The sequence below is a fragment of the Odocoileus virginianus genome, chromosome 9 (genome assembly GCF_023699985.2).
Source record: "Odocoileus virginianus isolate 20LAN1187 ecotype Illinois chromosome 9, Ovbor_1.2, whole genome shotgun sequence".
In the NCBI taxonomy this organism is placed as follows: Eukaryota; Metazoa; Chordata; class Mammalia; order Artiodactyla; family Cervidae; genus Odocoileus; species Odocoileus virginianus.
The window spans coordinates 42,583,387-42,605,038 of record NC_069682.1 but is presented as its reverse complement, the minus strand read 5'-3'; the positions used below and the strand labels follow the sequence as shown (position 1 = coordinate 42,605,038).

Below are 21,652 nucleotides of genomic sequence, written 5' to 3'. Positions count from 1 at the left end.
CCCCTCACTGCAGCACCCACATCCTCCCCATCCCTCATGGGATGTGGCTTCCTCAGCCTGGGCCACACCATGGTCTGGGGGTGGGGTGGGGCAGTCACTCTGAAACCCTCCACTGCCCCAGAATCACAAGGGCTTCCTGCTGACCCCCATCCATGGACACGTGAGTACCAGGAGGGGCCGCACTCTCTACGAACTGGTTTGAAATGTTTGCTGCTCACATGTCTAGGTTCTGCCCATCTGAGAGGTGCATTCGGTGAAGAATATATCATGACTCTGTTAGACAAAGGAACATGCATGTCACCTTCCAGTGTTCATTGCTGTGGGAATTTCCTGGGAGCAGGAAGACCCGACACAAACCTGCCCCCAGAGAAGGTGGAGCTGCCACTGCCAGGACCAGGTGCCCATCTGGGCTCATTCTCACAGCTTGGAGGACGAGGCGGACAGAACCCAGAACCTGTCACTGTCCCTGTCACCACTGTGAGGCTCTGCTGGGCTGGGACCTCCGGGGCTGTGGGAGGGACACCTTGTCACCCTCCGCCCCCTCGTGGACTGAGGGCTTAGCAAACGCCTGCCCAGGCCTGCAGGGTATCAGCACCTGGGGTGCAGGGGCGACCTCTCCTGGCACTGGTTCCCCCGTCAACAGGCCAGGGGGGTCCCTCACTCCACACAGGTTGGTCCCTTTGTGGGAGACGTCTGTGAATTCTGAAGTGTTGCCACGTGTCAGAACGAGTGACCAAGTGCAGGGGTCCTCTTGTCACCGCGAGCAGAGAAGGACCAACGGGTCCTGCCCTGACCACAGAGGTGTCTCCCCATCACCCTTGCCGACCCCAGCAGGCCCATAGGCACTGCTGAGATGGGAAGTTGTTCAGAGTGGACGTGGCCAGCTCCAGCAGCTGAGACGTGGCCTTGATTTCTGATGTTGGCCAGATGGCGCCTTCCCAAGTCCTGACTGAAGAACAGGAGAAAAATCCTAGGAACTGCCAGCAGAGGGTCAGAGGTTGCCCCACCCCAGAGAGTAACAACAGCGACTACACCTTGGGAAACCAGCTCAAGAGCAAGCCCGGACCTATATGCCTGGGACAGACTTCATCACGTGTACAAAGAAAGGGAAGAACGTCAGAGGCAGGGAGGAAAGTCCTCACGAAGGTCTCCAGGATGATGGTAAGCAATCAGTATCCTGCCTTTGGCTCACACCTCAAATATGTGGCTGGGATAAAGCATAAAAATAGCTGAGGTAAACCACAGTGAGTGTTTACCAGGCTCCCCAGGGTGGGTGGAAAAGATCTTTCCAAGCAGAGAACCAGAGAATAAATCATATATCCAACAGATTGACTTAATCAGTTCAGTTCAGTCACTCAGTCATGTCCAACTCTTTGCGACCCCATGGACTGCAGCACACCAGACTTCCCTGTCCATCACCAACTCCCAGAGTTTACTCAAACTCATGTCCATCGAATTGGTGATGCCATCCAACCATCTCATTCTCTGTTGTACCCTTCTCCTCCCGCCTTCAATCTTTCCCAGCATCAGGGTCTTTTCCAGTGAGTCAGTTCTTTGTATCTGGTGGCCAAAGTATTGGAGTTTCAGCTTCAACATCAGTCCTTCCAATGAATATTCAGGACTGATTTCCTTTAGGATGGACTGGTTGGATCTCCTTGCAGTCCAAGGGACTCTCAAGAGTCTTCTCCAACACCACAGTTCAAAAGCATCAATTGTTTGGTGCTCAGCTTTCTTTTTAGTCCAACTCTCACATCCATACATGACTACTGGAAAAACCATAGCTTTGACTAGATAGACCTTTGTTGGCAAAGTAATGTCTCTGCTTTTTAATATGTTGTCTACGTTGGTCATAACTTTCCTTCCAAGGAGCAAGCATCTTTTAATTTCATGGCTGCAGTCACCATCCACAGTGATTTTGGAGCCTCCCAAAATAAAGTCTCTCACTTTTTCCACTGTTTCCCCATCTATTTGCCGAGAAGTGATGGGACCAGATACCATGATCTTAGTTTTCTCAATGTTGAGTTTTAAGCCAACTTTTCCACTCTCCTCTTTTACCTTCATCAAGAGTTTCTTTAGTTCTTCTTCACTTTCTGCCATAAGTGTGGTGTCATTCTGCATATCTGAGGTTATTGATATTTCTTCCAGCAGTCTTGATTCCAGCTCGTGCTTCATCCAGCCCAGCGTTTCTCATGATGTACTCTGCATATAAGTTAAATAAGTAGGGTGACCATATACAGCCTTGACATACTCCTTTCCCAATTTGAAATCAGTCTGTTGTTCCATGACCAGTTCTAACTGTATAGAGATTAAAATTTTCTCTGCTTCAAAAACCCTTCATCATAATAAAAAAAAAGGGGGGGGGGAGAAAAAGATATACGCAGCCAATGATGATTCATTAGCACAATCTCCAATGAAATGATCATGAACCTAGTAGCTGAATTGATAAGAACTCACTGCAAAGGTGCCTCTTGCGTCTGATGAGCTGACAGCTGGTGTTTTTCCTTTTATGGGGGCTGGCGACTGTGCATACCTGCTTCCCCTCTGTCTTGGGCCTGAGTGTTCTCAACTTGTGTCATTGGTTCCTGTCACACCCTGCTCCTTGGGGACTAGAAGATAAATGCCATCAGTTGGTATGGTTCAATTCCTGGCTGGTAGACAGAATCATCTTGTCTTATCCTTCACCAATGCAAATTATTTCCTTTGGATGTATTCCCAGGGTGGAATCCTCACGTGGATGTGCGTGACTGTCTCTGAGATTACTGACCATAGGCACCTCATCCTTGGTGGGTGCCAGGCCCATGTAGGCTCCCTGTTCACACCCACTCCACAGAGAACAGAGCAGGTCTCTGTTAATAAGTAAATGTCAAAATGGGGCTCCCTGGAGAGCTGAATTTAAGAGAGAGAAGGTTTGATTTATCTGAATAAATAAATATGCCAGATAGAAGGGTGAGCGCCTGCATGTCCCCATGACATCACACAGGTGTCACTTTGGTGTGAGCTGGCTTTTCCATGAGGCCAGTCTTGGAACCCTGGCCTGGGTTGACCTTAGTGAAGGCAGAATGCCCTCCCTCAAGTGGAGTAGAATGACTAGTCCAGGTTCAACTGGTAGTTCTTAGCTAAGAACTATAGCAATTCAGACACCATCAGGATTCTAAGTGCAGGATAATGTGTCTTGGGGGCAGGTGTGTGGATGTAACTGAGTCCGAGAACTGTGGGGACCTGACCCAGAGTCCCAGGAACTGTGAAAAGTGGATACCACTTGTGCGGACATGGAGATAAGCCCTTGGGGCTGTAAGTTTGCTTCCATGGGGTGGGGTCGGGGACCCTGGCGGTCTGTGTGGGTCACGGTGGATGCCAGCAACCCCAATGAGAAAGGACTCGTCAGTTTCAGAGGACAGTTCCAGGCCATGGTCCATTAGGGAATCCGTGGACCCCCAGCCCCCTTTGGGCCCTTTCATTAGCTGGGGCATCACGAGAGTGAGGCCTGCAATCCACACGCTCATGGAACAAACCATGCAGGGCTCAGCCCCTCACCCCCACACCAGCCAGTGCTCTCCCTGTTTTGTTGTTGAACAGTTCAAACCATGTCACAGGTTTCAGCATTGCTGTTATCATGCTTTTTTGTAGATCTTCCCAGAGCAGGGCCCAGTCCCATGATGGTCTGTAACACGGGGAGATATCCTGCTACCTCCCAGCAGTGTGTGAGTCAAACCCACCTCAGGAGCTCCGCACTGAAACTCTGCCTTCACTTTGTTCATCAAGAGACAGCCCCAGGGCAGGGGCTGCAAAGGGCTTCATGACCCACAGGGCTCGGCCAGTTCTCAGATTCAGCATGAAGTTCACACTTGCAGGCGTGCAGCCGCTGGCAGCTTTGTAGAGAAAGGGTTTAGCAAAATGCCACAATATTGCATTTCAGCATGACAGAGAGCCTTGGCAGCCGCCTTGCATTCTGAGCCTGCTGCCAGTTGTGATGTAAAAGCTGTCAGACTAATTCTAAATGGAAATCCAGGCGTTCACAACAACGAAAGTGGGAATAAAACAATAAGAAAAACTTCTGCTATTAAATCTGTTCCAGTGATCCTTAAAAGTTTAAATAATTAAATCTATTAAAAGGTATCATGTGTTCAAAATATTTCAGACTGGAAACTGAATGCACTGACATTTCCAGTGTTGGAGCCACTGTCTACCTAGTGAGGGGGCTTGGCTCCAGGCAGCAGGATTGTCTGCAATGTCCTGCACGCTGACTGCACTGCCCTCTGTCCTTGTCTCAGCCACAGTCCTTCCGGCTATGGCTCCTGCCCCATCAGCTCCTGCCTGACTCCCTGCTCCGCACACTCGTGGGGATGCACAGTGCTGTGCACGGCACCCTGGCACTGCAGTGACTGCCCTAGAGCGCTGCCTCTTGGCCCCTTTGAGACCCACACATGGCAGCTTGAAGCAGAGAGCCTCCCAGCCACACGGTGGCCCTGATGCTGGGTGTCCCAGCCCAGCCAAGCACGGGGAGTGGGGCATGACCAGGTTCAGAAGACCCAGGATGGCGACCTGTGACTGGGGCCTTAGGACTCATCCTAGGGAGTGCTTTCCAGGACTGAAGGGGCAGGGTTGGTGTCCAGTGTCCCCCTGGAAGGGCACTTCCTTATGTGGTATTTCTGGACAAGTAGGGGCTTACTGGATGGTCACTGAGCCTCATCCTGGTTTTCTTGTATCTGTAGCCAGGAGGGACACAGGCGGGTCCACTCAGCCACGCGCTTACGTGGTTTCCGGTCAGCCACACGCTCACTTGGTTTCCGGTCAGCCATGTGCTCTCCTGGTTTCTGGTCAGGTGTGGACAGACGTCAGCAGACTGGAGCATGTGTATGGGATGGCCTCCCGAGGGTGGGCGGTCCACCAGCATGGCCTTGCAGATGCTGTGTTGGAACCCAGGGATGTCCAGACTTTCTGATTATAATGAGGACGCCTGAAGTTGTTTTGGACATTCACTCCCCATATGCATTTTAGTTCATTTCCAGATGACATAAACCATTCTATTCATTCTACTTGTACACAAATACACAAGTTAAAAAACAGTGAGATACGTTCCACAGACGGGGGACAGATGGGAACTTCCTCAGCCTGACAAAGGAGCCTCTACCAAAACCCACAGCTCGTGTCAGACCCAATTGCTTTCAGAGGCGCATCTTAAAACTCAGCAAGAAAGACCCAAGGGAGACAGTTCAAGGGTCTGGATAGGCATTTCTCCAGAGAAGATGCACCGGCACACAGCACATTGAAAGGCACTCAATATCGTCAGTCATCAGAGCAATGCAAGCCCACACTCCGTGAGACGCGATTTCCACCTACTGGGGCGGCTGAAACAAAGACGACGCGTTTGTGGAGTAATCAGAGCCTCATATGTTGCTAGTGGGATTGCAAAACAATGCAATCAGTTTGAAAAGAGTTTGGAAGTTTCTCAAAATGTTAAATACATTTTGAAACAGCAGTTCCACAGCGAGGTATCTACCCAAGAGGAATGAAAAATATGTCCACATAGACGTGTGCGCCCGAATGTGCACAGCAGCATTATTCATAGTAGCCAAAGTGGAACAACCCAAAAGTTGAATGGACTAACACATGGATAAATGTGAAGTGAAAGTTGCTCAGTTATGTCTGACTCTTTGTGACCCTATGGACTATGCGGTCTGTGGAATTCTCCAGGCCAGAATACTAGAGTGGGTAGCTGTTCCCTTCTCCAGGGGATTTCCCAACCCAGGGATCAAACCCAGGTCTCCCACATTGCAGGCAGATTCTTTACCAGCTGAGCCACAAGGGAAGCCCAAGAATACTGGAGTGGGTAGCCTATCCCTTCTCCAGTGGATATTCCTGACCCAGGAATTGAACTGGGGTCTCCTGCATAGCAGGTGGGTTTTTTACCAACTGAGCTATCAGGGAAGCCCACATAGATAAGTTATTATCTTACACAGATAAATAAAACTAGGTAAATCCATAAAAATGGAGTATCATTTGGCATAAAAATAAATGAAATACATCGTACAATGTGATGGACCTGGAAAACATTATGCTCCGTGAAAGAAGCCAGACAATGTCACATATTATATGATTCCATTTACATGAAACACCCAGAATAGGTGAATATTGAGAGAGAGAAAGTGGGTGAGTGGTGGCCGGGCCTGGGGGAGGGGAAAGTACTGGTGGGCTTTAAGGATGTAATGTCCTAAGATTAGACATAATATTAGACATAATATTTCCAGAACTCTGGAAATATGCCACAAACCACTTTAAAAGGAAGAATTTTATGCTACCTGATTTATGTCTCAATAAAACTGTTATAAACTACTGAGATTAAAATACAAAATTTTGGAACTTCTAGGTTCTCAACCATTTACACCTTCCACATTTTGGGACTTTAGCACACTGTTAATCAATATGCTAATCAATATGGACCCACAGACGCATCCACTCAGAATTCCTTAGAAAGCTTCTAGGGGTTTTTCTGGAATCTCCTTTCCACGAGACATGGTGGTTGCCATTTGGGCCGTTTGCTTCCAGAAAAGCTGATCTCGTCAACATCAGGACACTATATACGATGTGGATCCACTAGACTCAGAATGTTATTTACCGATTTCTCCACTTAAACACATGTAAACTTGAAGATCAGGGACCCTGAGAGTTAAAATCCCAAACCTGCAGAGGGAAGCCTGGAAATGCTTTTAACCATTGGTGTTATTTTGGTGTCTAATAGATGTCAAATATTCCAACCATGAATGGTGTATTTTTGATGGTTTGACATAGAATTCAAAGGACCCTAGGAGAGTGCAGGTGCTTGTCTGTTGAAGGCAGGGGATTCATGCCATTGAGGTCCACAGCCTTCCACCCACCCCACCTCCTCTTTTATACATCTTTGTGATTTTGGCTCTGTGATGTTATCTGTTCAATTCAGAAACAACTAACTGGTTACTTTAGTGAATTTGGACAGGACAAATCAATTTATTTGAGAAAGAATCCCAGATTTTCAAACAATTTGTTTCGCTAACTTATGGACTAAAAGTCATTGATCTGATTCATAGTTACCGTTTCCCTCTCCTAGATTCTAGGTTTTCCACCCTGTTCCCTGTCTCCTGCCTGTCCTTAGAAGAAGGTAAGAAATTGCCTGCATAGCCAACCTTAGACACTTCTGCTGGCGGCAGCATAAGCCCCTCATCCTGGCCGCAAGCGAGCATCTTGGAGCTCAGGCCCAAGCTCTGAGGGAAGTCCTGGCCCGTTTCTCACCCACTGCCACCTCACCTGACATGCCTGGTCCAGCCAAGCGCACTCAGTTTCTGCTCTTGCTCCATGGTTTTGGTGACTTTGGTGCTGTAATTGTTCCTTTTTACACGACACTCCACCAATCAGACTTTGCCTTGTGTTGCCAGAGGGACTGTCTCCCCATGTGTACCAGACGCCTGGATTTGCCCCCACTGAGCCCCGTGCCTTGGGACCCTGACCTTCCCAGCCTCCAAGGGCAGAGGGAGTGGGCATGGGGCCCGCAGGCGTGCAGACAGCATCGCGGGCGAATGAGAGTCAGGCCTGGATACCGAGTCCTGGATCCATGTCCTGGCCACCATGTTGACTCCACCACTGTGCGCGGTGGACTAGCTCGGAGTCTTGAGAGTGACTGTGGTCTCAGGAGGTGACTGTCTTCACATCTGTGCTTTTTCTTATTCTGCCAACACTTAACACTTGTAAACAGGCAGAACACTTGTGTTGAGCAGAGAAAACTTCTCAGGAAAACAAAGACAAAGCACAGAGGACGGAGTTTGGGGCTGGGGAAAGGCAGCACACGGGTCACCATGTGTAGGCGGGGAAGACCCGCCTGAGACGAGGGGGGCAGGGCTGCGCCGTCTGCACTAGATGGTGGAGACGAGAGACAGCAGTCAGAGGCGAGCTATCCCTACTGTCTGTCCCTCTGTGTGTCCACTGTCTGTCCCCTTGTCTGTCCCCCTGTCTGCCTCCACTGTCTGTCCCCCATCTGTCTCCCCTGTCTGTCCCCTGTCTGTCCCTCTATCTGTCCCCTTTGTCTGCACCACTGCTCTATCACGCTTGAACTGCAGTGACCACCCATTGGAAGGGGCATAAAGGCAGCCAAACCGAACCCCAAATCCGCCCCCTCCTGCCTCTGCTGCCCGCCTGGTGAAACAGGAAACTGGACTCAAGCAGCCCAGTGGTCCTTCTGTTAAGTGTGAATAACCCTCGTAACAGATGTGCTTATCACTCAGGTTCTGGAACAAGAGGTAACAAGTAGACGGAGTGTAGCAGGAATTAGCTCCTCATCAGCTTCATCTCTGAACATTTTGTATCTTGTTCTCATTTACACCCTTTCCCAATGTTAATTATGAAGTTTTAGCAGGACTAAGAATCATTTGGAATACTTGTGAAAAATGCAACCCAAGATATTCTGATTTGGTGATTGATTTCAGAGTAAAGGCCAGGTTCTGCTCTTAAAGATGGTGCCCAGGCAAACCTTACACAGGAGACATTGGGCCACAACTTGGAAAACACTCAAGGGTCAGAGCTTCCTCTTATATACTTCTGTGTGTTCCCAGCACCTGGCACATTGCCTGGGGCAGAGTGCTTCCCCTTAAATATGTGTAGGATGATGGATGGATGGATGGATGGATGGATGGATGAATGGATACATGGAAACCAATGTCTTTGCCAGTAGGCCTGCTATTGGCAAGTCATCGGTAAGACTATGAACAAACCTTGACAGTCATTTATGCCTTTTCTAAACCTTAAGAAATATTTTGATATGACTTAAATAAGAATAAATCAGTTTCTGCCTAAACAGGAAGAACTCTGTCACTTTTCTCGGATTTCAGAAGTCATCGAAGCAAAATTTGCAGCCCCGATTTCTCACTGTTTCTGCAACTAGCTCTTTGCCCGGCTCTTCCTATTTGGCACAAGCAACTCAGACATGTTTGCATCACAATAAACTGCCTGCCATGTGGGTCTTAACATTGGGTTGCTGTGGTTAATATGACCATTCATAGCATGTTTCCATATATTTTCATTACAAATGAAAACATAATTAGCTCTTATTCAAAAAGAATTTGGTTGTGAAATCCAGTGATTTCTAGATGTGTCCCCCATTTTCAGAAACTCCAACGCACAGTCATTCAATTCATGGGATGCATAAATGCAGCACCAGTTCATTTCAGAACTACTGTCTGCATGCCTGGAACATCCCCCGAGGAGGCTCCCAGACCATGGGACTCTGTGACGCATTTAAAATGTCACTCCCTTTAGTAATCAGATACACCCCAATGGGATACTGCAGTGTCTCCATTAAGGTGATTACTTCATTATCATGATGATTTTCCTGTCCGTCTCTCATGCTCACTGTGACTTAATGAATTTTATCATGTTTACCTTTGTTTGTTCAGGTTTTCTGTACTTGCTGCCTATTTAATACTCTGAGCAGTTGAAGGACATTAAGGACATTAAGCAGTTGAAGGGTATTAAGCAGTGCCTTTCACTGGATGCCTTCAGATTTCTCACACGTCATGTGAACCCCCAAATGTTCATAAAGTCAGAGTTCTTGCTTTAGAAAGGCAGATAATTCTGTATTATGATCCATGGGTACCGCATGGCTGTGGGAGGAAAATGAAGGGCTTGAGGGTTCCTGGAATATTTCTTCTTGTTATAAAGTAAGAACGACCTTTGCAACTCCATTTAGGCTCAGCTACTTGTGAATTATGACGTGTTCCTCTTGGAGAGACACTTCCTGCAGCCCACTCGCCCTCAGAAGACCACAGAAGCTCTCTGCAGAAAAAATTACCCTTTCTTAGTCCTCAGAGGGTAGCCCATGTCAGGCAGAGTTTTATTATTGTCCTTAGTCCAGGGAAGAATTACTTTCGGGAAGTTTCGGCTCATTACTTCTCGTCTTCATCAGCTGTTCTCGGGGGCCGTGGCCTTTACTGCACACGGCAGCCCCTCCCCACTCTGCTGGGCTCCCCCTGCCCACGGAGACAGAGCAGGTGGCCCAACAGCAGAGCGAGACTCAGGAGACCCCGGAGCTGGGCCATTTCAGAATGAATTCCAAGAGATTTATCCCTTTTTATTTAAAGACCTGTTTTGTCAGTTTTACATGTGACCAAAAGTTATATGTAACTTTTTTTGAATCAGGCTCAACTGCCCAATTGAATCAGGCCAACTGGCCACCCAAAGTGTTGTCTATAATGATGTGGAATTTTTTCATTGGGTGAATTTCCTATTTTCAGTGGCTCCCCGCTGGCCATGGCTCCTACGACGAGAGCGGGCGATAGTCCAGGCCTCTGGGAGGCTCCCTCATGCTTCTCAGAGTGGACAAAGCGGTGGGGCCAATGGTTTTTAGGCTGGAAGGAGACAACTTTCCTTGCTCTCTTGTCCCAGCCATTAGTCCTGGGGAGTGGTGGGCAGATGCTGTCTGTAGGGCTTGGAGGCTGGGATCTCCAGCTGCCCACCTGGACATTCACGTCAGTCTGGATTCATCTCTAGTCACCAGCAGGTTCTGTGGTTCCATAGTCTGAATTCAAAGCATCGTTTCTGCCTGAGACTCTTTTCAATTCTTAGTTAGATGACTCATGGCTTTGCTGTCTGTCGGAGTCTCTTTCCTGGCTGACCACTCCCCGCCCCAACCCCCCATAGCCTGTCTGCAGGGTCACATGCAGCCCACAGCAGTTTGTCCCTGAAGCCAACTCTCTGCCTGGAGAAAAGTGGATGAGATTCAGTCTGTCGCAGGGTCGACACTGGCACAGCCGCACCTCTGCTGGGCTGACTCAGGGAAGCAGGTGGGGGCCTTGTTGTTGTGCCCCCTTCCTCTGAGAGCCGTCAGAGCCTCTGTCCATCCCTGTCCTGGTTTGTGTAATTGCCCACATGGCCTAGGGCTGTATTCCTGCTTGCCTCCCATCTGCTTTGATTACGAAAGACAAACACCACCAAACACAGTTCAAATACCAACCAGTCCCGGGTAAAGGGGGTTTGTGCCACAATTGTCCAGTCAACACATCCATTTAGAAGGAGGGCTTTCTACGGGCACAGGTGTCCTGGTCACTCAGAAGAGGGATGGAGTGTTCACCGACGACACGTCCCTGCTCTCCTGGGTGCACACGTTGAGTTGAGGAAGGGTTCCTAACTCCGAGCACAGGGGTGGGGCGCCATTGGCTTCTGACGAGAATGGTGTTAGTTTGCTTCTTGCTCGAGGACCGTCACCTGAGACAACAGGGTGTTCATGGCCAAGCAGAAAGGGAGTGGGAACTCTGCGGAGCACGGCTGCCCCGCAGTCCATTTCTGGGGGCAGGGCAGAGGCAAACAGCCACCGGGCAGCCCTCCTCCATCGTGTGCAGGCCCCCAGCTCCGTGGGTGGAGGTGCTGTCTCCCCTGAGATGCTCCTCTTCGCCTTCTCCTCCTCTTTGAATGTGGGCTTCCTCCCAGTTGCTGCGTTTTATCAGCTGTCAGTCCCCTTCACTGTGACAACGTGTCCCCAAGGAAGAGGGGGCCCAACCCTCCCCACAAAGCCTGTCATCTACACAGCCAAGGGCAGGCTCTGTGCTGACAAAGGTGATCTTGTGAGGGAGTCGACTTGCTCTCCTGCTCGCCCCCGCTAGGTGGGGGGCCCTCACCTGGGAGCCCCCTTTCTGCTGCTGGCCCTCCTGCTCTGGCCCACTCTGTGTCCCGTGTCACTCCCACTATGACAGGCCACATGCTGCCCTATTATTTAGGTGGATCTGTTTCCTCAACAAATCTGTAAGTGTTGGCAACTCTGGGAAGGCAGCCTGGAGCTTGACGGAGGGTCTCTGCCCTCCGCCGTCCGGTGACCCTCCTCCCAGCTTCACCAGCCAGACTTTGGTGGGAGAATTTCATTTTCCTGCCCCTCAGGCCTGCATCTGCACAATGGGAACATGAGTGGTGCCCCCTCCATGGTTCTGTGAGGCTCAGATGTGCTATTATATGTAAAATGTGTACAGCAACATGTGACACAGTCAGTGTCTGATACATATCAGCCCCTCATATCACTATGGGCCATCCCGGCATTGACAGTGCCAGTCATGGCTGTGGAATCATGAGCGATTTACAGCTTGGTAAAGCTTGGTTTACAGTCTCTGCTTAATTGATCAACACTCATGTTAACCATATTTGAAGACACCAAAACTGTATGGGGAACATACAGGTTTAAAGACACATTTATCTCTTCCAACTTCAATTGTATCAAACTTTTTGTAGTAGAAATTCAGATGCTGGGGCTATTATATAAATGTATATGGTACATTGCATCCATCATGCTTAAGTGTACAAGTGTACATTGTATTGTACAATTATATTGTATATACATTATATAAGTTGTGTTGTACAAATTATATTTTGTAGATACTGTATGTACATTGTACAGGTTGTATCATATAAATTAAACTGTGTACACACTGAGTATACAGTTATAAAAATTATATCACATAAATTATATTGTGTATACGTTGTATCATATAAGTTATATTGCGTGTGCATTGTACAAATTGTATCATAAAATTATATTGGGTATACTTTGTACAGATTGTATCATATAAATTATATTGTGTACACATTGAGTGTACTTTGTACAAAAATATATAAATTATATTTGTATACATTGTACAGATTGTATAATATTAGCTATATTGTATATACAATGTGTGTACCTTGTACAAATTGTATTATATAAATTACACTATATAGACATTGTGTATACATTGTATAGGTTGTATAAGTTATATTGTGTAGAGACTGTGTGTACATTGTACAGATTGTATCATATAAGTTAAATTGTGTATACATTGTGTGTACACTTTACAGATTGTCTCATATAAATTATATTGTGTACACATTGTATATACATTATATAGATTGTATAGTATAAATTCTATTGTGCAGATACTGTGTGTACATTGTACAGGCTCTATCATATGTTACATTGTGTACACATTATGTGTACACTGTGTCAATGCACAAGTGTATTGTTAGCATCTACAGAGCCTTCAGCAGCCTCACTGCAGGGGTTTTTGGAGACAGGGACCAGGGTACGTGTGTGTGACAGCAGCCAGGGGACCTGTCACTCCTCTCCAGTCATCAGTGCTTCTACTGAGGAGATGAGGACATGGGGTAGGCCAGCGCTGGCTGGACAGGCAGGAGGATAGAAGGCTGCTCTTTCCTCCTCAAGGACCACAAGAGGGTGTCGTGGCCACAGATCACAGATGGAGCCATGGAGTTGAATGCAAGGAGGCTTCCTGGACAATCATGGCCTCGCCTCGGGGAGAATGGCCATGGCCAAGCATGAAACACTGAAAGGGAGGTGGATGGGCTGCTGGGACCAAGGGCCCCTGCGGACCCAGCAGTGGACATGTGGCCAGGGTAGAGCCAGCTGGAGCATTTGGGGAAGTGAGGCCACTGGGGCTCAGGAGGGGGGCCTCACGGGGTCCCACTGTTTTTTTGGGGTGTCCTCAGGGGAAAACACCATGGATGGTGTTGAGCCATCTCAAAGCTGAGCGGGTATGATTTTCACCCTCTGTAATTCAGGCCCATTTGAAATCTGAGGACCTGCTCCTGCTGATCTGTCGAGGTGACACTAGTGACTATTCTGTGTTTAGGGTAGAGGTCAGCAGGGATGTGAAACCAGACAACCTGTGAGGTGGCCAGGCAGCAGGGGAGGGGCTCTGTTGTGTCCCCAAGTGCGGCTGTTCAGGTCGAGGTGCAGTCAGCCCCGGGTCCAATTCCATAGCCTAGGTGTGTACGGGAGCTCAAATCCAAATTTGTGGTAAAGGGCTGACCTCTGGAGGCGTTTTTATTTCCATGATGTTACATGTCCCTTGGTTCCCCCTCCCAGCAGACAGCTGTGCCACCAGGGAGCAGAGAAGGTGCTCTGGGCACCTGACCAATGGCCAGGCCTGGCCGGGGCCATCCGCTCCCTGGGAGGACCTGCAAAGGGCTTGATCAGCATGCGGCCTTGGTAGCTGGTTTCAAAGGCACAACCTCCCACCCTTGGGGAGAGAGTGTGCTGCTTGCTTTGACTGAATCTTTCAGACATTGTTAGTACCACCGTAGGCTGACATAGAAATTTAAAAAAAGAAAGAAAAACAAACAAAAAAGGGCATCACTGAGGGTGAAAGACTTCAGAGCAAGACAAGCCCGTGGTTTTCACACGAGGGGCCGTGTGTCACCATCTCCCTACCCCTCCCAACCAGCATCACCGTAACTTTTAGTCACTTTCTTCTCCATCACGTGACTGATGCTCTTCTGTTTCCAGAGAGCAGAAGCACTGAGAGACAAGGCTTTCTGGCAGAATTTAATGCTATTGTGAATCCCAGTCTTCTCATGCCAGGGGTGAGGAGTAAGACCACAGAGACACAGGTCTTGTGACTTTTTCTTTTTTAACAATGATGTTCCAGCTAACGAGCATTTATTTTCTGTCATGGTCTTGTTATTACGTTCACACTTTTTGTGAACCTAGAGGAAATCTGAGCTTCAGGCCGGCCCCCCACCTCCCCCTGGTCTCCGTGGGCACCTCATCAGTTGTGTTTGCACAGTGACCACTCACTCAGGCCTGCCCTGGGCGGTAGAGAATTTAATAAAGTTGTGTTCTTGTCACTCTGGCAAAGAGACCTGAAGTCAGATCTCATGAAATTGAGGCTGGTTCTGAGACACCCCTTATGTTGAGGTGGTGGTGGAAATCCAACATATCTGTGATTTTAATCTGCATTGAGAATGTTATTCTTCAGAACTGCTTCAGACTCAAGGCCAAAACCAGCCTAAATGACTATCTTTACTGCTGGACAGGGGTGCTCAGCCTGGAGGGACAGATGCCTCACTTGCCCAAGGAGGGTGGTGTCTGGGCGCCGAGGGCAGGGGTCCCTGGGGGTGGATCCCTGGGGTCTGAGCTGAGGGGTTCCTGGGGGGCTGTGTTGCTCAGAGTTGTCCTCAGGATGGGCAGAGCCTCTGACCCACCAAGCCAGCCCCACTGAGATCTGCTCTGGGCTGAGGCTGAACAACCCAGGGCAGGTCCTGACCCGCCTGCATGGCATCAGCACCGCAGACGCCTGGTCCTGGGATTCCTGCAGCCAGAAGTCCCACACCGCTGACTGACCATATTGGCGGGCCTGGCGGGCGAGCTATTAAACAAGACCCCAGGTGTCCTGTGCACTGAGCCTGTCCCCAGGGCAGGGAGCGCCAAATCCTGAGCTGGATACCCCAGGGCCAGAGGCTGGGTCTCTCCAGGGTGAACATTGTCCCCCCTGCCACCTGCCCTGGACTCGGGCAGGGGCCTCACAGACCTTCCTGGGGGTGTGCACAGCAGGAACGGGGGCATGGCTCCTGACACAGGTGCTGGCGGCGTGGTCACACGGGTGACAGGTCATGACCTTGGTGACCAGGCCTGGTGTGAGTGGAAAGGATGCATTGCAGACAGCATAGACGCCTGGGCAGAGGAGGCAGAGGAGCTGCATCTACAGGGACCCTGGAATCTCTGAATCTAGACCACGTCCAAGGTGGGGTCTGGACTTAATAAGGCCCCGGAGGTTGCCTGGTGCTTAAAGGGGAGTGGGCAACATGCTCCAGGACCGTCCAGGGTGATGGATGGACCACAGCCTCCTACTGCTCTTCACCCTCCGTCACCCGGGTGGGTGTTAGCCGACTGTTAGGGAAGAATTATTTAGCGGCGGCAGCTTTCACTGATGTGCTGCATTCTGGGGTCAAACAACTGTTACAAAGCAGCAGTGCCGCCCGGTTCCTGCGTCTTGAGAGTGCAGGGTTGACAACGTGAAAGGAAAGGCATCACGGCAGGCTCACCGACATCCTCAGCCCTCACGCAGGGGTGTGTGTGTGTGTGGGCTTGTGTGCACAGCAGAGTTGGAGGAAGGGCTCTGCTCACTAAATAGCATCAGGCAGAGGAGGGAGGCCTTTTGGGCAGCCCGGGTCGTTTGGCCTGAGAGGGGCTGAGGGGCTTCCTTGGAAGGTGTTGGGGGGGTCAGAGCTACAGGCGAGGTGGAGACGCCAGGCAGAGGAGAGGGAGAGAGACAGGTGGGGGCATCAGGAAGGGACAGCAGGGCCACCACACTCCAGGCCAGGACCCGTGTCAACGCCAAACACTTGCCTCTATCTGCACTGTGTCATCTGAGGCTGTGTGGGAGGCAAGACATGGGGAGATAATGGGCCAACCCCTCCAATTTGCTCCTAGAATGTGCAGTAAACATTTGAAAATTAATGAAGAAATTGGGGGCAGAAGTAGCAGGAGAAACAGCTGCCCCTGGGGTTCCCCATTCAGCAGTTTCTGTCCTTCATGAGGCTGAGTTGTAGGGACCAGACTGATACCCGCTGGGCCCTTCCATGCTCTGTGCTTGCCAGAGTCAGAGAACTGCTCATTGGATGGATGAGAGGATGGACAGATGGACAAATGGGTAGAGGGATGGGAGGACGGACAGATGCTGGCTCCTGGCTGTGATTTGACATGAAGGCTCCGTCCTAGTGCATTTGTTTGGTTCACTGTCCAGCACCCCTCCAGCACCCCAAGTCCACCCCTAGTGGACACATGACCTCATGAGGCAAACAGTGGATTCTATGTGAGGTGACGTGAGATGAGGACGCCCCGGTCTGAGCAGAGATTTACAAGTGCTGAGCTCTGACTAGGGACCTCGTGCAGAATGAGGGCCTTTAACTGCAAAACCTTCTCCCCCATTGATGAGAGAGTGGATGAGGGAGACCTCTTGTGTCATCTCAGAGGGGACAATGCTCATAGATGAACAGAAGGAGGAGGAGGCAGGAGAACAGGTCCCAACACAAGGACGGTGCGCAGAGCCCCCTGTGCAGGGCTGAGCTCCGTGAGGTGCTCGCGTGTTGTGGGCAACAAGCCCCTGAGGCAGTGCAGGGTGGGTCCTTGCCCACCCAGCCCTGTTTCAGCAGAACGCCAGCCCGAGTCAGAGACGCAGCCCAGATCTGCGCCAAACACGCCAACTGCACAGAATATACCAATCTGTACCGAACATGCTGATGGGCACCAAACAAACCAATGGGCACCAAACACGCTGATGGGCATTGAGCATGCTGACCTGCACCGAACACGCTGACAGGCACTGAACACGCTGGCGGGCACCAAACACACTGGCGGGCACTGAACATATGATGGGCACCAAACATGCCAATGGGCACCAAACATGCCGGTGGGCCCTGAACATGCTGACCTGCACCGAACACGCTGACAGGCACTGAACACGCTGGCGGGCACCAAACACACTGGCGGGCACTGAACATATGATGGGCACCAAACATGCCAATGGGCACCAAACATGCCGGTGGGCCCTGAACATGCTGACCTGCACTGAGCACGCTGACCTGCACCGAACACGCTGGCGGGCACCAAACACACTGGCGGGCACTGAACATATGATGGGCACCAAACATGCCAATGGGCACCAAACATGCCGGTGGGCCCTGAACATGCTGACCTGCACCGAACACGCTGACAGGCACTGAACACGCTGGCGGGCACTGAACATTCTGACCTGTACCGAACACGCCAATGACGGGCCACCAAACATGCCGATGGACACCAAACACGCCGGTGGGCACTGAACATGTTGACCTGCACCGAACACGCCGACTGGCACCGAACATGCCGGTGGACACTGAATATGCTGACCTGCTCCGAACATGCTGATGGGCACCGAACATGCCAGTGGGCACTGAACACGTTGGCAGGCACTGAGCATGCTGACCCGCACTGAACATGCTGATGGGCACCAAACATGCTGGTGGGCACTGAAAACGCTGGTGGGCACTGAACATGCCGGCGGGCACCGAACACACTGGTGGGCACTGAACATGCTGATGGGCACTGAACACGCTGGCGGGCACTGAGCATGCTGACCTGCACTGAACACGCTGATGGGCATTGAACATGCCAGTGGGCACTGAACACGCTGGCGGGCACCGAACATGCCGGTGGGCACAGAACACGCCAGTGGGCATCGAACATGCTGACTTGCCCCGAACACGCCGACGGGCACTGAGCACGCTGGTGGACACTGAACACACCATTGGGCACTGAACACACCTGTGGGTACCGAACACACTGGCGGGCACCGAACATGCCAATGATGGGCACTGAACACACCAGTGGGCACCAAACATGCTGGTGGGTACCGAACATGCTGGCGGGCACTGAACATGCTGACCTGCACCGAACATGCTGACAGGCACCAAACACGCTGACGGGCACCGAACACACCAGTGGGCACCGAACATGCCAATGACGGGCACTGAGGGGCCGTCCTGCCGTGCCACCCTCTCGGGGGCAGGGAGCCCTTCCCCCGCTGCCCTGTCCCTTGTGGCCAGCATCACCATTGCCAAGACAGCCGGCTGCCCAGCTTTCCATCACCTCTGCGGTCCCTCGGCATTCCTTCCCTTCCCACATTTGCTTTCAGGCTCTCTCTCCCCAAATCCGAGCTCAGCTCCTGCACTGAGGCAGGAGGGGCAGCACCTGCTTGTCTGGGAGGCGCAGGGGCCCCCCCACACACATGGGGATGGAGCAGGGGGACTATCCACTGTCCCCGCCCCGCTCTGCCCCCTGGCAGCCACCCGAGGGCTCTCACCTGGGGCAGGAGGTGACTTCTACTCCTGCTGGGGACGTGGCCGGGCAGCCGGATGTCGAAGAGGGCCTGCAGGGCGGCCTGGGCGGCCTGGCCCTTGGCCAACTTCTTGCTGCGTCCTGAGCCCTCGAACGTCCTCCCGTCCACGCTGACGGCCATGACGAAGCTCTGGGCGCGCCGCTTCTCTGGCTCTGAGAGGCACACGTAGCGCAGGCCAGAGCGCAGCTCGTTCAACAGCACCACTGGGTTCCCGGTGCCTGGGGCCGTGGGTCCCCCCAGGCCCAGGTCCAGTGGGCGGCCCAGGAGCCGGCTCCTCCGGCAGGCTGTGGACAGGCACTCGGGGGCGGGGGGCCGCCAGCCCGGGAAGCCCTCGCTGGGTGCTGCAGGCTCGAACCGCTGGAACAGGGCGTCGGGGAAGTCGGCCTGGTCAGAGGTGAAGTCAGGGGCCATACCACTGGGGGCTGGGGGAGCCTGGCCCGCATTGGGGAGCTGCACGAAGGAGCGGAGGGCCAGCTCGGCTGCCCGCATCTTGGCCTTCTTTTTGGTGGGCCCGGTGCCCTCAAAGGTGAGCCCGTTGACGTCCACGGCCACGGCGAAGAGGGGTGCATGCACTGGGCCGGTCTGCGACACCATGCGAAACTGCAGGCCTGGCCGCAGCTCATGCAGCTGCACCAGTGCATTCTTGGGTGCTACGGACCATGAGAGCCGCCGCCACAGCAGCCTCAGGGGACACAGGTGTCCGCCATTGCCCTCCTCCAGCGGCCGCTTCCTCTTCAGGCTGGGCGCGCCCCCTCGGGCCCTGTCCCCGGCCGGTGGCGGCCTGGCCTCCAGGTTGCTCACATTGCGGTTCTCCTTGACGTCAGCACTGCTGGTACCTGGAGGGGAGACAGACCGTGTGACCCAGGCTGTGGGGACCATGGGCCCCACCTCTGACGACCCCTCTCAGCACCTGGGCCAAGGGGTGGGAATAAACCGCAGTTTCCCAAACTGGAGGTAAAGATGGAAGGAGTAACAGCTCAACCCTGGGAGCCCACAGCAAGTGCCCAGAAACTCTCTGGGAGCTCTCCATGTTCTTACTGATCTCCCAGATGTGGGATGGGGGAGGCAGTGTGTGTGATCAAAGTGGCTGGTGATCAGGCCGCCCTCTGAGCCTCTCAGGATAATGTTTATCTTGGAGCAACCACCCGGCAGGCCCAGCTTGCCCTCCTCCTGGCCTGAGATCGTGTCCACACTCTCTGGTCATCATCCCAGGTCTGTCAGCCTCAAAGTTTAAAGTGAATCAGGCAGATCCAAACATGGAGGAAGACCCCACCTATGCTGATCGGTAATTAAAAGCTGATAGAAGTGCAGTCTCCCAGGCCATCCTGATACATGCTCTGGGGGTGATGCCACTCATGGTTTCTGCAGACGGGCTGATTAGGGGTTCAACTCTCCCCAACACAGCCTCCCAAGCAGTCTGCAGGAAGTCAGGGAAGCTGCAGGGCAGGGCAGTGGTCACTCCGTGGCTCCGGGTCAAGCAGGTGAGAGGTCAAAGTCCCCCACAACCATGGTGAGTGTGTGTGACCTTGGGCAGCCCCTCCGCCTGCCTCAACTCCATTTTCTTAAGATGGAAACTGGGTTTGGCAGCTCTTGCCTCCGGGGTTATTGTGAGGTTGAGCTGGGGGACATGTGTAAAAGACAAGACCCCTGACACAGAGCAGAGTCAGGTGCAGTTCTGAAAACAGCAGGAAAGGGGAGGCAGACACATAAATGCCTGTCCAGGCCAACTCCCCTGCCTATTTCAGGAGCTGGGTTTCCCAATGAATTTCCTAGAAATTCCAGGACCCTCAGAAAAGAGGGCTGGAGTGCTCCCGCCCCCAGAGAGCCTGGTCCTGTGCCAGTTCTGAGACCAGGCTTGGGGACCCCCATGATGCACCCCTGGACACACCTGTTGCTCCTTGGCCACCTACCCAAGAGCCTCAGTGACCATCAGCGCGCCACCTGTTCCCACAAGCACATGCCTGACTCTGGCTGCAAAGGTCAGACCTGTCAGATAACACTGAAATGCAAGAAGTGTTCTGATCGTGTGGAGCATCTAACCCTCCACGCTTTCCTGCCATAAGCGAGAGGGGTGCCCTGCCCGACACACACACCCAACTCTCCCTCCCCTCATGGCCATCTGCTCTGATCTCCTCGGTGGGTGCGCTGTCCAGATCTGCAACCCCCCTGCCCCCTACCCTGGTGTCTCTCCAGTTTCACAAGCCAAATGCAGTTTCAACAGCAGGCACCCGTCCAGCTCTTTCCTTGTTAAATAACTGGACATACTGTTCAAAGAGGCTGTGTTCACTTTCCTTTCTCTTTTTGGTTTGGAGGGAAAAGCAAAGAAAAGAGAGGAGGGGTGGTCCAAGAGAACTAGTATCTTTTCTTGCAACGCCTGGAGTTCTCAGTCACATGGTCACTGCCAGGATTTCCTACCACTGTGGGGGTGGGGGGATGGGATCCCAGTTGGGGAGGTGTGGGACCCTGGCTCTGGGGAAAGAGCTGCTTACTGAGGTTGTCCTCGTCCTCTGCGTGCGTGGCCCCAGGGTTCAGGCGTTTGAAGGGAGCGATGAAGGCTGACAACACGCTCACTTTGTCTGGAAAGAAAAGAACAGGAAATGCACTTTTGACACCAAGTTTCAGAAAAACTCAGTGCTTTCAAATGTTCTCATTACTGGGGGTTTGGACCTGGAAAGCTGAAAGTTCATTTTGGTTTTAGCCTCTTCATTTTGGTTTAGTCTTTTATTGAATTTCTGACAGTGTTTTATCAAATTCCCCTCTCCATTCAATATTAAAGTTTATGATATCCATCTTTCTTATTTTCTTATTTTTGGCATCTCCATGTCCCTCAAAACCAGAAGTCTCTACCTGCTCACTGAGGTTGGTTCACAGAGAGGCAGACTGAGAGCTGTCTCAGCTAAACAAGTGTCCTGCAAACAGAGCCACAACCCTCCTCCCCAGAGGCAGAGACCTTGCTCTGTGGACTGAAAGTGCGTGAAAAAAAGGACTTCTCA

At 51.7% G+C, this 21,652-nt stretch overlaps 1 protein-coding gene across 1 annotated transcript in view; it reads right to left on the bottom strand.

Annotated features, from left to right (window-relative positions):
* Positions 1–21,652, bottom strand: part of ADARB2 (adenosine deaminase RNA specific B2 (inactive)) — a 227,444-nt gene that overhangs the window by 40,686 nt on the left and 165,106 nt on the right. Inside the window, exons 2-3 of the mRNA XM_020883684.2 lie at positions 21,149–21,235; positions 18,624–19,495 (exon numbers count right to left, since the gene is read on the bottom strand). Of these exons, the coding sequence (XP_020739343.2) occupies positions 18,624–19,495; positions 21,149–21,235 (959 nt within the window). The remainder of the gene's footprint in view (positions 1–18,623; positions 19,496–21,148; positions 21,236–21,652) is intronic.